This window comes from Lissotriton vulgaris, chromosome 12 (assembly GCF_964263255.1).
Source record: "Lissotriton vulgaris chromosome 12, aLisVul1.2, whole genome shotgun sequence".
Classification (NCBI taxonomy): Eukaryota; Metazoa; Chordata; class Amphibia; order Caudata; family Salamandridae; genus Lissotriton; species Lissotriton vulgaris.
The window spans coordinates 6,731,821-6,747,063 of record NC_141700.1 but is presented as its reverse complement, the minus strand read 5'-3'; the positions used below and the strand labels follow the sequence as shown (position 1 = coordinate 6,747,063).

The 15,243-nt window shown below is 57.1% G+C and overlaps 1 protein-coding gene across 1 annotated transcript in view; it reads left to right on the top strand.

Moving 5' to 3' along the window:
• The window catches only part of MIDN (midnolin), a 32,595-nt gene that overhangs the window by 3,046 nt on the left and 14,306 nt on the right, over positions 1 to 15,243 (top strand). Inside the window, 2 exon segments of the mRNA XM_086946694.1 lie at positions 402 to 489; positions 9,934 to 9,996. Coding sequence (XP_086802820.1) covers positions 402 to 489; positions 9,934 to 9,996 — 151 coding nt within the window.

Here is a 15,243-nt window from a genome sequence, read left to right as displayed (position 1 = left end):
TGGGGTGCCGGGCGGTCTCTACTGGGGGGGGGGTCCTTCTGTGGCTGTCAGTGTGGGGGTCAGAAACCGAAGTCTGACCATAGCTGTCCCATGGGGGAGTTCCTGTAGGGTCGGGGTGACTCTCTCTGGATCTGTCCGGGGGGGGGGGGGGGTTGTCCTCTCCCTAGATCCGTCAGGGGGTGAGTGGGTCATTTACATGTGGGGTCCTGCGGGCGGTCGTCGTCAGTCCTATGACCGGGGGGGGGGGGGGGGGCAGGCAGTATCACACGGGTGTCCACCTTGCCAGTTTAAAGGCAGGGGTGTGTACCCCACTGCTGCCCGGGCAGGGGTCTTTGTGGGAGGGAAGGTCCGGACATGGCCCCCCCAGAGCTGCCCCGTCTGACCCCCTCATCTCTCCGCAGGCGGCTGACCTCGGGGCGACTCCAGGACTCAGGGGTGTCGGATGGCAGCAAGCTGACCCTGGTGCCCACCGTGGAGGCGGGGCTGATGGTGAGTGCCCTGGGGCAGGAGGGCAAGAGTCTGCTGTACTGGGGGGCAGGGGGCTGTACTGGGCGCAGGGGGCTGTACTGGGGGGCTTGATTGTCCAAGGGTTAAAGTGCAGTTTCCAGTACCAAGGCTTCATCGGGCATTCTAGATCTGGAGGTGAAAGGCGGCTCCGTTGTACTGAAGGTTTGAGGGTGGACTGCAGTGCTGGGGTCTAGTAAGGGGGGCTTGAAAGGCAGGCTGCAGTGCTGGGGTCTAGTAAGGGAGCTTGAAAGGCAGGCTGCAGTGCTGGGGTCTAGTAAGGGGGTCTTGAAAGGCAGGCTGCAGTGCTGCGGTCTAGTAAGGGAGCTTGAACGGCAGGCCGCAGTGCTGGTGTCTAGTAAGGGAGCTTGAAAGGCAGGCTGCAGTGCTGGTGTCTAGTAAGGGAGCTTGAAAGGCAGGCTGCAGTGCTGGTGTCTTGTAAGGGAGCTTGAAAGGCAGGCTGCAGTGCTGGGGTCTAGTAAGGGTGCTTGAAAGGCAGGCTGCAGTGCTGGGGTCTAGTAAGGGAGATTGAAAGGCAGGCTGCAGTGCTGGTGTCTAGTAAGGGGGGCTTGAAAGGCAGGCTGCAGTGCTGGGGTCTAGTAAGGGAGCTTGAAAGGCAGGCTGCAGTGCTGGTGTCTAGTAAGGGAGCTTGAAAGGCAGGCTGCAGTGCTGGTGTCTAGTAAGGGAGATTGAAAGGCAGGCTGCAGTGCTGGTGTCTAGTAAGGGAGTTGGAACGGCAGGCTGCAGTGCTGATGTCTAGTAAGGGGGGTTGAAAGGCAGGCTGCAGTGTTGGTGTCTAGTAAGGGGGGCTTGAAAGGCAGGCTGCAGTGCTCGGATCCAGTTAGGGAGCTTGAAAGGCCGGCTGGGGTCTAGTAAGGGGGCTTGAAAGGCAGGCTGCAGTGCTGGGGTCTAGTAAGGGGGGCTTGCAAGGCAGGCTGCAGTGCTGGGGTCTAGTAAGGGGGGCTTGAAAGGCAGGCTGCAGTGCTGGGGTCTAGTAAGGGGGGCTTGAAAGGCAGGCTGCAGTGCTGCGGTCTAGTAAGGGAGCTTGAACGGCAGGCTGCAGTGCTGGTGTCTAGTAAGGGAGCTTAAGAGGCAGGCTGCACTGCTGGTGTCTAGTAAGGGAGCTTGAAAGGCAGGCTGCAGTGCTGGGGTCTAGTAAGGGAGCTTGAAAGGCAGGCTGCAGTGCTGGGGTCTAGTAAGGGTGCTTGAAAGGCAGGCTGCAGTGCTGGGGTCTAGTAAGGGAGATTGAAAGGCAGGCTGCAGTGCTGGTGTCTAGTAAGGGTGCTTGAAAGGCAGGCTGCAGTGCTGGTGTCTAGTAAGGGAGATTGAAAGGCAGGCTGCAGTGTTGGGGTCTAGTAAGGGAGATTGAAAGGCAGGCTGCAGTGCTGGTGTCTAGTAAAGGGGGCTTGAAAGGCAGGCCGCAGTGCTGGTGTGGAGTAAGGGAGCTTGAAAGGCAGGCTGCAGTGCTGGGGTCTAGTAAGGGGGGCTTGACAGGCAGGCTGCAGAGCTGGGGTCTTGTAAGGGAGCTTGAACGGCAGGCTGCAGTGCTGGTGTCTAGTAAGGGAGCTTAAGAGGCAGGCTGCACTGCTGGTGTCTAGTAAGGGAGCTTGAAAGGCAGGCTGCAGTGCTGGGGTCTAGTAAGGGAGCTTGAAAGGCAGGCTGCAGTGCTGGGGTCTAGTAAGGGTGCTTGAAAGGCAGGCTGCAGTGCTGGGGTCTAGTAAGGGAGATTGAAAGGCAGGCTGCAGTGCTGGTGTCTAGTAAGGGTGTTTGAAAGGCAGGCTGCAGTGCTGGGGTCTAGTAAGGGTGCTTGAAAGGCAGGCTGCAGTGCTGGGGTCTAGTAAGGGTGCTTGAAAGGCAGTCTGCAGTGCTGGTGTCTAGTAAGGGAGCTTGAAAGGCAGGCTGCACCGCTGGTGTCTAGTAAGGGAGATTGAAAGGCAGGCTGCAGTGCTGGTGTCTAGTAAGGGAGCTTGAAAGGCAGGCTGCAGTGCTGGGGTCTAGTAAGGGAGCTTGAAAGGCAGGCTGCAGTGCTGGGGTCTAGTAAGGGTGCTTGAAAGGCAGGCTGCAGTGCTGGTGTCTAGTAAGGGAGATTGAAAGGCAGGCTGCAGTGCTGGGGTCTAGTAAGGGAGATTGAAAGGCAGGCTGCAGTGCTGGTGTCTAGTAAGGGGGGGTGAAAGGCAGGCTGCAGTGCTGGTGTTTAGTAAGGGGGGGTTGAAAGGTAGGCTGCAGTGCTGGGGTCTAGTAAGGGAGCTTGAAAGGCAGGCTGCATTGCTGGTGTCTAGTAAAGGGGGCTTGAAAGGCAGGCTGCAGTGCTGGAGTCTAGTAAGGGAGCTTGAACGGCAGGCTGCAGTGCTGGTGTCTAGTAAGAGATTGAAAGGCAGGCTGCAGTGCTGGTGTCTAGTAAGGGAGCTTGAAAGGCAGGCTGCAGTGCTGGTGTCTAGTAAAGGGGGGTGAAAGGCAGGCTGCAGTGCTGGTGTCTAGTAAGGGAGCTTGAACGGCAGGCTGCAGTGCTGGTGTCTAGTAAGAGATTGAAAGGCAGGCTGCAGTGCTGGTGTCTAGTAAGGGAGCTTGAAAGGCAGGCTGCAGTGCTGGTGTCTAGTAAAGGGGGCTTGAAAGGCAGGCTGCAGTGCTGGTGTCTAGTAAGGGAGCTTGAAAGGCAGGCTGCAGTGCTGGTGTCTAGTAAGGGAGCTTGAAAGGCAGGCTGCAGTGCTGGTGTCTATTAAGGGAGCTTGAAAGGCAGGCTGCACTGCTGGTGTCTAGTAAGGGAGATTGAAAGGCAGGCTGCAGTGCTGGTGTCTAGTAAGGGGGCTTTAAAGGCAGGCTGCAGTGCCTGTGTCTAGTAAGTGGTGTTGAAAGGCAGGCTGCAGTGCTGGTGTCTAGTAAGGGGGGTTGAAAGGCAGGCTGCAGTGCTGGTGTCTACTAAGGGAGCTTGAAAGGCAGGCTGCAGTGCTGGTGTCTAGTAAGGGAGCTTGAAAGGCAGGCTGCAGTGCTGGTGTCTAGTAAGGGAGCTTGAAAGGCAGGCTGCAGTGCTGGTGTCTAGTAAGAGATTGAAAGGCAGGCTGCAGTGCTGGTGTCTAGTAAGGGAGTTTGAATGGCAGGCTGCAGTGCTGGTGTCTAGTAAGAGAGCTTGAAAGGCAGGCTGCAGTGCTGGTGTCTAGTAAGGAAGATTGAAAGGCAGGCTGCAGCGCTGGTGTCTTGTAAGGGAGATTGAAAGGCAGGCTGCAGTGCTGGTGTCTAGTAAGGGAGCTGGAACGGCAGGCTGCAGTGCTGGTGTCTACTAAGGGAGCTTGAAAGGCAGGCTGCAGTGCTGGTGTCTAGTAAGGGGGGTGAAAGGCAGGCTGCAGTGCTGGTGTCTTGTAAGGGAGCTTGAAAGGCAGGCTGCAGTGCTGGTGTCTAGTAAGGGAGCTTGAAAGGCAGGCTGCAGTGCTGGTGTCTAGTAAGGGAGCTGGAACGGCAGGCTGCAGTGCTGGTGTCTAGTAAGGGGGTGTTGAAAGCAGGCTGCGGTGCTGGGGTCTAGTAAGGGAGCTTGAACGGCAGGCTGCAGTGCTGGTGTCTAGTAAGGGGGCTTGAAAGGCAGGCTGCAGTGCTGGTGTCTAGTAAGGGAGCTTGAAAGGCAGGCTGCAGTGCTGGTGTCTAGTAAAGGGAGCTTGAAAGGCAGGCTGCAGTGCTGGTGTCTAGTAAGGGGAGCTTGAAAGGCAGGCTGCAGTGCTGGTGTCTAGTAAGGGAGCTTGAAAGGCAGGCTGCAGTGCTGGTGTCTAGTAAGGGGGGGTGAAAGGCAGGCTGCAGTGCTGGTGTCTAGTAAGGGAGCTTGAAAGGCAGGCTGCAGTGCTGGGGTCTAGTAAAGGGAGCTTGAAAGTCAGGCTGCAGTGCTGGTGTCTAGTAAGGGAGATTGAAAGGCAGGCTGCAGTGTTGGGGTCTAGTAAGGGAGATTGAAAGGCAGGCTGCAGTGCTGGTGTCTAGTAAAGGGGGCTTGAAAGGCAGGCCGCAGTGCTGGTGTGGAGTAAGGGAGCTTGAAAGGCAGGCTGCAGTGCTGGGGTCTAGTAAGGGGGGCTTGACAGGCAGGCTGCAGAGCTGGGGTCTTGTAAGGGAGGCTTGAACGGCAGGCTGCAGTGCTGGTGTCTAGTAAGGGAGCTTAAGAGGCAGGCTGCACTGCTGGTGTCTAGTAAGGGAGCTTGAAAGGCAGGCTGCAGTGCTGGGGTCTAGTAAGGAGCTTGAAAGGCAGGCTGCAGTGCTGGGGTCTAGTAAGGGTGCTTGAAAGGCAGGCTGCAGTGCTGGGGTCTAGTAAGGGAGATTGAAAGGCAGGCTGCAGTGCTGGTGTCTAGTAAGGGTGTTTGAAAGGCAGGCTGCAGTGCTGGGGTCTAGTAAGGGTGCTTGAAAGGCAGGCTGCAGTGCTGGGGTCTAGTAAGGGTGCTTGAAAGGCAGTCTGCAGTGCTGGTGTCTAGTAAGGGAGCTTGAAAGGCAGGCTGCACTGCTGGTGTCTAGTAAGGGAGATTGAAAGGCAGGCTGCAGTGCTGGTGTCTAGTAAGGGAGCTTGAAAGGCAGGCTGCAGTGCTGGGGTCTAGTAAGGGAGCTTGAAAGGCAGGCTGCAGTGCTGGGGTCTAGTAAGGGTGCTTGAAAGGCAGGCTGCAGTGCTGGTGTCTAGTAAGGGAGATTGAAAGGCAGGCTGCAGTGCTGGTGTCTAGTAAGGGGGGGTGAAAGGCAGGCTGCAGTGCTGGTGTTTAGTAAGGGGGGGTTGAAAGGTAGGCTGCAGTGCTGGGGTCTAGTAAGGGAGCTTGAAAGGCAGGCTGCATTGCTGGTGTCTAGTAAAGGGGCTTGAAAGGCAGGCTGCAGTGCTGGAGTCTAGTAAGGGAGCTTGAACGGCAGGCTGCAGTGCTGGTGTCTAGTAAGAGATTGAAAGGCAGGCTGCAGTGCTGGTGTCTAGTAAGGGAGCTTGAAAGGCAGGCTGCAGTGCTGGTGTCTAGTAAAGGGGGGTGAAAGGCAGGCTGCAGTGCTGGTGTCTAGTAAGGGAGCTTGAACGGCAGGCTGCAGTGCTGGTGTCTAGTAAGAGATTGAAAGGCAGGCTGCAGTGCTGGTGTCTAGTAAGGAGCTTGAAAGGCAGGCTGCAGTGCTGGTGTCTAGTAAAGGGGGCTTGAAAGGCAGGCTGCAGTGCTGGTGTCTAGTAAGGGAGCTTGAAAGGCAGGCTGCAGTGCTGGTGTCTAGTAAGGGAGCTTGAAAGGCAGGCTGCAGTGCTGGTGTCTAGTAAGGGAGCTTGAAAGGCAGGCTGAAGTGCTGGTGTCTATTAAGGGAGCTTGAAAGGCAGGCTGCACTGCTGGTGTCTAGTAAGGGAGATTGAAAGGCAGGCTGCAGTGCTGGTGTCTAGTAAGGGGGGCTTTAAAGGCAGGCTGCAGTGCCTGTGTCTAGTAAGGTGGTGTTGAAAGGCAGGCTGCAGTGCTGGTGTCTAGTAAGGGGGGTTGAAAGGCAGGCTGCAGTGCTGGTGTCTACTAAGGGAGCTTGAAAGGCAGGCTGCAGTGCTGGTGTCTAGTAAGGGAGCTTGAAAGGCAGGCTGCAGTGCTGGTGTCTAGTAAGGGAGCTTGAAAGGCAGGCTGCAGTGCTGGTGTCTAGTAAGAGATTGAAAGGCAGGCTGCAGTGCTGGTGTCTAGTAAGGGAGTTTGAATGGCAGGCTGCAGTGCTGGTGTCTAGTAAGAGAGCTTGAAAGGCAGGCTGCAGTGCTGGTGTCTAGTAAGGAAGATTGAAAGGCAGGCTGCAGCGCTGGTGTCTTGTAAGGAGATTGAAAGGCAGGCTGCAGTGCTGGTGTCTAGTAAGGGAGCTGGAACGGCAGGCTGCAGTGCTGGTGTCTACTAAGGGAGCTTGAAAGGCAGGCTGCAGTGCTGGTGTCTAGTAAGGGGGGTGAAAGGCAGGCTGCAGTGCCTGGTGTCTTGTAAGGGAGCTTGAAAGGCAGGCTGCAGTGCTGGTGTCTAGTAAGGGAGCTTGAAAGGCAGGCTGCAGTGCTGGTGTCTAGTAAGGGAGCTGGAACGGCAGGCTGCAGTGCTGGTGTCTAGTAAGGGGGTGTTGAAAGGCAGGCTGCGGTGCTGGGGTCTAGTAAGGGAGCTTGAACGGCAGGCTGCAGTGCTGGTGTCTAGTAAGGGGGGCTTGAAAGGCAGGCTGCAGTGCTGGTGTCTAGTAAGGGAGCTTGAAAGGCAGGCTGCAGTGCTGGTGTCTAGTAAAGGGAGCTTGAAAGGCAGGCTGCAGTGCTGGTGTCTAGTAAGGGAGCTTGAAAGGCAGGCTGCAGTGCTGGTGTCTAGTAAGGGAGCTTGAAAGGCAGGCTGCAGTGCTGGTGTCTAGTAAGGGGGGTGAAAGGCAGGCTGCAGTGCTGGTGTCTAGTAAGGGAGCTTGAAAGGCAGGCTGCAGTGCTGGGGTCTAGTAAAGGGAGCTTGAAAGTCAGGCTGCAGTGCTGGTGTCTAGTAAGGGAGATTGAAAGGCAGGCTGCAGTGTTGGGGTCTAGTAAGGGAGATTGAAAGGCAGGCTGCAGTGCTGGTGTCTAGTAAAGGGGGCTTGAAAGGCAGGCCGCAGTGCTGGTGGTGGAGTAAGGGAGCTTGAAAGGCAGGCTGCAGTGCTGGGGTCTAGTAAGGGGGGCTTGACAGGCAGGCTGCAGAGCTGGGGTCTTGTAAGGGAGCTTGAACGGCAGGCTGCAGTGCTGGTGTCTAGTAAGGGAGCTTAAAGAGGCAGGCTGCACTGCTGGTGTCTAGTAAGGGAGCTTGAAAGGCAGGCTGCAGTGCTGGGGTCTAGTAAGGGAGCTTGAAAGGCAGGCTGCAGTGCTGGGGTCTAGTAAGGGTGCTTGAAAGGCAGGCTGCAGTGCTGGGGTCTAGTAAGGGAGATTGAAAGGCAGGCTGCAGTGCTGGTGTCTAGTAAGGGTGTTTGAAAGGCAGGCTGCAGTGCTGGGGTCTAGTAAGGGTGCTTGAAAGGCAGGCTGCAGTGCTGGGGTCTAGTAAGGGTGCTTGAAAGGCAGTCTGCAGTGCTGGTGTCTAGTAAGGGAGCTTGAAAGGCAGGCTGCACTGCTGGTGTCTAGTAAGGGAGATTGAAAGGCAGGCTGCAGTGCTGGTGTCTAGTAAGGGAGCTTGAAAGGCAGGCTGCAGTGCTGGGGTCTAGTAAGGGAGCTTGAAAGGCAGGCTGCAGTGCTGGGGTCTAGTAAGGGTGCTTGAAAGGCAGGCTGCAGTGCTGGTGTCTAGTAAGGGAGATTGAAAGGCAGGCTGCAGTGCTGGGGTCTAGTAAGGGAGATTGAAAGGCAGGCTGCAGTGCTGGTGTCTAGTAAGGGGGGGTGAAAGGCAGGCTGCAGTGCTGGTGTTTAGTAAGGGGGGTTGAAAGGTAGGCTGCAGTGCTGGGGTCTAGTAAGGGAGCTTGAAAGGCAGGCTGCATTGCTGGTGTCTAGTAAAGGGGGCTTGAAAGGCAGGCTGCAGTGCTGGAGTCTAGTAAGGGAGCTTGAACGGCAGGCTGCAGTGCTGGTGTCTAGTAAGAGATTGAAAGGCAGGCCGCAGTGCTGGTGTCTAGTAAGGGGGGTGAAAGGCAGGCTGCAGTGCTGGTGTCTAGTAAGGGAGCTTGAACGGCAGGCTGCAGTGCTGGTGTCTAGTAAGAGATTGAAAGGCAGGCTGCAGTGCTGGTGTCTAGTAAGGGAGCTTGAAAGGCAGGCTGCAGTGCTGGTGTCTAGTAAAGGGGGCTTGAAAGGCAGGCTGCAGTGCTGGAGTCTAGTAAGGGGGGGGTTGAAAGGCATGCTGCAGTGCTGGGGTCTAGTAAGGGAGCTTGAAAGGCAGGCTGCAGTGCTGGTGTCTAGTAAGGGAGCTTGAAAGGCAGGCTGCAGTGCTGGTGTCTAGTAAGGGAGCTTGAAAGGCAGGCTGCAGTGCTGGTGTCTAGTAAGGGAGCTTGAAAGGCAGGCTGCAGTGCTGGTGTCTATTAAGGGAGCTTGAAAGGCAGGCTGCACTGCTGGTGTCTAGTAAGGGAGATTGAAAGGCAGGCTGCAGTGCTGGTGTCTAGTAAGGGGGGCTTTAAAGGCAGGCTGCAGTGCCTGTGTCTAGTAAGGTGGTGTTGAAAGGCAGGCTGCAGTGCTGGTGTCTAGTAAGGGGGGGTTGAAAGGCAGGCTGCAGTGCTGGTGTCTACTAAGGGAGCTTGAAAGGCAGGCTGCAGTGCTGGTGTCTAGTAAGGGAGCTTGAAAGGCAGGCTGCAGTGCTGGTGTCTAGTAAGGGAGCTTGAAAGGCAGGCTGCAGTGCTGGTGTCTAGTAAGAGATTGAAAGGCAGGCTGCAGTGCTGGTGTCTAGTAAGGGAGTTTGAATGGCAGGCTGCAGTGCTGGTGTCTAGTAAGAGAGCTTGAAAGGCAGGCTGCAGTGCTGGTGTCTAGTAAGGAAGATTGAAAGGCAGGCTGCAGCGCTGGTGTCTTGTAAGGGAGATTGAAAGGCAGGCTGCAGTGCTGGTGTCTAGTAAGGGAGCTGGAACGGCAGGCTGCAGTGCTGGTGTCTACTAAGGGAGCTTGAAAGGCAGGCTGCAGTGCTGGTGTCTAGTAAGGGGGGTGAAAGGCAGGCTGCAGTGCTGGTGTCTTGTAAGGGAGCTTGAAAGGCAGGCTGCAGTGCTGGTGTCTAGTAAGGGAGCTTGAAAGGCAGGCTGCAGTGCTGGTGTCTAGTAAGGGAGCTGGAACGGCAGGCTGCAGTGCTGGTGTCTAGTAAGGGGGTGTTGAAAGGCAGGCTGCGGTGCTGGGGTCTAGTAAGGGAGCTTGAACGGCAGGCTGCAGTGCTGGTGTCTAGTAAGGGGGGCTTGAAAGGCAGGCTGCAGTGCTGGTGTCTAGTAAGGGAGCTTGAAAGGCAGGCTGCAGTGCTGGTGTCTAGTAAAGGGAGCTTGAAAGGCAGGCTGCAGTGCTGGTGTCTAGTAAGGGAGCTTGAAAGGCAGGCTGCAGTGCTGGTGTCTAGTAAGGGAGCTTGAAAGGCAGGCTGCAGTGCTGGTGTCTAGTAAGGGGGGGTGAAAGGCAGGCTGCAGTGCTGGTGTCTAGTAAGGGAGCTTGAAAGGCAGGCTGCAGTGCTGGGGTCTAGTAAAGGGAGCTTGAAAGTCAGGCTGCAGTGCTGGGGTCTAGTAAGGGAGCTGGAACGGCAGGCTGCAGTGCCGGTGTCTAGTAAGGGGGGTTGAAAGGCAGGCTGCAGTGCTGGGGTCTGGTGACAGGGAGTTATGGGGCTGCCTGGAGTTACTAAGGTGGGTGCTTCATTTAGAGGTCAAAGGGCGGAGTATGACCCAAAGTTTTACCCGCAGGCTGCAGTACTGGGGTAATGTTTCAGTTCAGGTGGGTGAAACACAGGATTCAGTACTGGGGGCAGTGGGGGATTGGTCCATGGGCAGGTTGCGATTCTATGGTATGTTGCAATAACGTGACGAGAGGCTGGCCCGCCCATCTGACCCCCACTCTCTTTCTTCCTTGCCCAGTCGCAGGCCTCCCGTCCGGAGCAGTCAGTCATCCAGGCACTGGAGACCTTGACAGAAACTCAGGTAGGTGTCATTGTGGCCTAAAGGTCATGTGAGGTCACTGACTGCATGTCTTGTGCTGCTGTGTGTGTTTGCCGGGAGGTCTGGTGCTGCAGTGTATTGGGAGGGGCTTTGCTGTGTGTCTCACAGCAGGTCTGTACTGGAGGCTGGTGCTGCACCGCCGCGCCCGCTGGTGGCCGGTGCTGCGTCGCCGCGCTCGCTGGAGGCTGGTGCTGCGTCGTCGCACCCGCTGGAGGCCGGTTCTGCGTCGCCGCGCCCGCTGGTGGCCGGTGCTGTGTTCCTGCGCTCGCTGGAGGCCGGTGCTGCGTCGCCACGCTCGCTGGAGGCTGGTGCCGAGCTCAGCGAAGGCTGGTGCTGCAGTGTCATGTTCACCGGAGGCCAGTGTTGCGCTCACTGAAGGCCGGTTCTGCAGTGAATTTGTCACTGAAGGCCTGTGTCGCGCTCACTGGAGACTGCTGCAGTGGTGCTGTGTGTCATTTTTGTTTTGCAGTCTGTCTGTCCATTGCTTAGTGGAAAAGAAATGGGAGGGTCCGTGGGTTTTTTAGTACTCCAAAACTGGGGTTGCTGAATATTTGGGGTTTCTGATTGGCTCTTTCTTGCACCCATATACTTCCTGTCTCTTTATCTCATGAATGCTCAGGCTGGCCAGTCTCGGCTCTAGCTTCCTACACTTCTAGTCTCCATCGCATACATGCCACGGGTGCCAAGCCTCGCTTCCACCTCATGCCCCTTATTCCATCGCTCTTACCCCTGATCTAAGGCTGGAGCCCACCACTGGCACAAGTTAAGCACAGTATGTATGCATCAGTGGAGTCCGGCTCTGGTTTTGCAGTGTACCAGGACCACTGGCAGTGCACTAGGGTCACTGGAGGGGTGGCTGTAGTGTTGCAGTGGTGGCTGGAGGTCTTTTCGTGGGTCATGGTGGGGGTGTAGGCGTTCTGTCACTGGCTTTCCTCACCGCAGTGTCTCGGGGTGCTGTATCTTGCAGTCTCTTGGCGCTGAGGTTAACAGGCTGACTGCTACAGTGTCTAGGGCAGGGGTCTTCAAACTGGGGGTGGGCCCACCTGGGTGGGGCACAACTGATCCCACGGGGCGCCAGGCTCTGGCCTAAAGAAGCCTTTTTGCTAATAACCGTGCTTTGTTTTCCTTTCAATGGGCCGTCTTTAACATCCTTTACTGCTGGCTGGGAACCGGTGTCGAAAGGGAAGGACTTTAAACCCCCCCTTCTAATAATCCCCCTGTGGATACTTTAACACGTTAGTAAGGCCTGCCTCAGCACAATAGTATGTTTGGCAATCATGTGTTGGTAACAAAATGTACCTGCAATGTTTACTTAAGTCTAGACATTGGTAAACATTGCCTACTTAATAGAATGATTGGAATATTCTGCAAGCCCCCCTTATTGGGGGCGGGAGGGATTAAAAGGCTTGAGGACCACATGTCAGTGAGAGGGACGGAGGTGTTTTTTGTGGCCTCATTGGCTTCCAGGGCTCCAGTGTTTCGGTTGTTGCTTGTCGGTGATGCATTCAGCCGGGTATGTAATGGTCGCAGGCTCTGCAGTGCCCTTGAGGGTCACTGGTTCATTTAGGTGGTGGCTGGCAGTCAGCTCGGCTGCTGGAGTTTTTAAGGGGTCACTTGGTGTTGGCTCGGTTCTGTGGTGTCTCAGGGCTCATTCGCACTCTCAATCCAGACTTGTACAGCATGGCTAATCACGCACGAGGTTATCCGGGCGCTATGTTCTTGCTGGGATCAGTCGAAACGCCTCGACTCCCTTTCTGAATCCCAAGAGAGGCTGGTGTTCGGAGAAGGAGGCTGCTCCTGGTTCGATGCTGCAGTGCCTCGCTGGCCTCTGGATTATTGCTGTGGTAGTTGACGGTGGGACGGTGCTGCAGTGTTTCAAGGGCCACTGGATGGCGCTGCAGTGTCTGGGCAGTTCCTGGATGCTGGCTCGGTGCTGCAGTCTCCCCTGTCTCGGGGAGGAGGGTTACTGGCTCAGTGCAGCAGTGCCTCGAGGGCCACTGGTTCCTTTCTGCGAGGCTTGGCCATGGGCTAGGAGCTGGGGTCACATGAGGCCAGCTCGCTGCTGCAGTGTTGCAGCGTTCACTGGATCAGCACTACATTGCTGGTGTGGTACGCGGATACTAGCTCAGTGAAACGGTCTCTCCAGGTGTCACTGGCCTGCTTGTATTGCAGTGTCTTAGGCTCGCGCAGTGTCTCGGGCCACTGGCTCTGTGCTGCATCAGTTTCTGTGGTGGCTTGGCCATCGGCCAGCTGCTGCAGTGTTTCAGGAGTCACTGGATTCTTGTTTGAGGGGTTGCTGGCTCTGTGCTGCAGTGTCTTGTGTCATTAGCTTCATGATACACTGCCTTAAAAGGAAGTGGCAGTTGACTGGATCTGCAGTGTTGCGTGAGGTCAGCTGGCTGCTGCAGTGTTTCAGGTGTCACTGGATGCTTGTTTGGTGCCGGCAGTGTCTGAGGGGTTGCTGGCTAGGTGCTGCAGTGTTTCAGACATCCCTGGATGCTTGTTTGGTGCTGTCAGTGTCTGAGGGGTTGCTGGCTCGGTAATGCAGTGTTTCAGACATCACTGGATGCTTGTTTGGTGCTGGCAGTGTCTGAGGGGTTGCTGGCTCGGTGCTGCAGTGTTTCAGACATCCCTGGATGCTTGTTTGGTGCTGTCAGTGTCTGAGGGGTTGCTGGCTCGGTGCTGCAGTGTTTCAGGTGTCCCTGGATGCTTGTTTGGTGCTGTCAGTGTCTGAGGGGTTGCTGGCTCGGTGCTGCAGTGTTTCAGGTGTCCCTGGATGCTTGTTTGGTGCTGGCAGTGTCTGAGGGGTTGCTGGCTCGGTGCTGCAGTGTTTCAGGTGTCCCTGGATGCTTGTTTGGTGCTGTCAGTGTCTGAGGGGTTGCTGGATCGGTGCTGCAGTGTTTCAGGAGTCACTGGATGCTTGTTTGGTGCTGGCAGTGTCTGAGGGGTTGCTGGCTCGGTGCTGCAGTGTTTCAGACATCCCTGGATGCTTCTTTGGTGCCGGCAGTGTCTGAGGGGTTGCTGGCTCGGCGCTGCAGTGTTTCAGGTGTCACTGGATGCTTGTTTGGTGCCGGCAGTGTCTGAGGGGTTGCTGGCTCGGTGCTGCAGTGTTTCAGACATCCCTGGATGCTTCTTTGGTGCCGGCAGTGTCTGAGGGGTTGCTGGCTCGGCGCTGCAGTGTTTCAGGTGTCACTGGATGCTTGTTTGGTGCCGGCAGTGTCTGAGGGGTTGCTGGCTCGGTGCTGCAGTGTTTCAGACATCCCTGGATGCTTCTTTGGTGCCGGCAGTGTCTGAGGGGTTGCTGGCTCGGTGCTGCAGTGTTTCAGACATCCCTGGATGCTTCTTTGGTGCCGGCAGTGTCTGAGGGGTTGCTGGCTCGGCGCTGCAGTGTTTCAGGTGTCACTGGATGCTTGCTTGGTGCCGGCAGTGTCTGAGGGGTTGCTGGCTCGGCGCTGCAGTGTTTCAGGTGTCACTGGATGCTTGTTTGGTGCCGGCAGTGTCTGAGGGGTTGCTGGCTCGGTGCTGCAGTGTTTCAGGTGTCCTTGGATGCTTGTTTGGTGCTGTCAGTGTCTGAGGGGTTGCTGGCTCGGTGCTGCAGTGTTTCAGGTGTCACTGGATGCTTGTTTGGTGCCGGCAGTGTCTGAGGGGTTGCTGGCTCGGTGCTGCAGTGTTTCAGGTGTCCCTGGATGCTTATTTGGTGCTGGCAGTGTCTGAGGGGTTGCTGGCTCGGCGCTGCAGTGTTTCAGGTGTCCCTGGATGCTTGTTTGGTGCCGGCAGTGTCTGAGGGGTTGCTGGCTCGGTGCTGCAGTGTTTCAGTTGTCCCTGGATGCTTGTTTGGTGCCGGCAGTGTCTGAGGGGTTGCTGGCTCGGTGCTGCGGTCACTGGCTCAGCACTGCATTGCTTATGGAGTGAGTGGGCCTTAACTGAGCCACCGGCGTCACAGCACAGCTGCTCGTATTGCAGTGTTTCCGGGTCGCTGGTTCAGTGCTGCAGATCCGCAAGGGTCGTGGCCGCATGCGATGTGTTAGTGGGACCAGCTTGGAGATGCAGTGTTTCTGAGGTCGCAGTGTTTCTGGGGTCGCTTGGTTGCTGTCTTGGGGGCTGCAGTGTTTCGGGGGGTGGGGCTTGGTACACGAGTTTCTCAGTGGCTCGGCACTGAAGTGGTTCATGCCCCGCTGGCGGGGTGCTGCAGTGAGTGGGGGGGCCACTGGTTCAGTTGCTGTAGTGTTTCATGTGGCCAGTGTCTCAGGGGGGCCACAGTGCCGGTGTCTCAGGGGGCCACGGTGCCGGTGTCTCTGGGGGCCACGTCGCCGGTGTCTCTGGGGGCCACAGTGCCAGTGTGTTGTAATGTAACTTGTCTTGTGCATCCTCCCTATGCTTACTTTATTGTAACAGTGTCTCAGGGGGCCACAGTGCCCTGGTCCGGGGGAAGAGGGGGGGGCACAGTGCCAGGGTCCCGGAGGGGCCACAGTGCCAGTGTCCCGGTGCTGCACTCTCCAGGGGTCACTGCTCTGTCTCCCCTTCCAGTGCTTCCTCCTCGCTTTGGGGCCCATGTTCGTCTGGCTTTCGGCCCAGGGGCCCGTCGTCTCTCACTTCCTGTTGTCTTCCCGTTACTCGACCGGGTGTTGCTCCGGCCGTCTCCTTCCGGTTTTCCCTTCTTGCTTCCGGTTGTTGCCCCCTCCCCCCCCTGTATTCCTGCAAACAGTGGTTGTTATGCGCTGTCTCTGGGCGGGGCACACAGCCCCACCCTTGTGTGCGTCACCAGCCCCCCCCCCCCCCCCACCCCCCCCCCTTGTAGCTGGGGGGCGGTGCGGAGTCACTGCCACCGCTGGAGGCCGCCCCCCCCCCGCATCTGTATGTTTGTTAGTGGGGGGGGGCTCTCGATTGGGGGGGGGGGGGGCTGGGCCTCTATGTACCCAGGGCGGGTCTCTGGCTGTGTTGGGGGGGTATTTGGCCCTGGGGGGGGGGGGGGGGGCAAGGGCTGTTTTGTGGGTCTTTGACTTTGCGTGTGGGGGTCTCTTGCTGTGTTGTGGGTACCGGTGCGTGTGCACACAGGGTGGGGGCTGTTTGTAGATGCTCAGCTTGTGGTCGGCTGGCTCTGTGTGCCTAGGGCGGGGGCAGGCTCGTGTAGGGTCCGGGTCCACGCCCTCTTCCGTAGGTGACCCCCCCCTGAAGATTCCCTAGTGAGGCATTAATGTGCCCTCTTTAAACCCCTCTTCCACGCCCTCC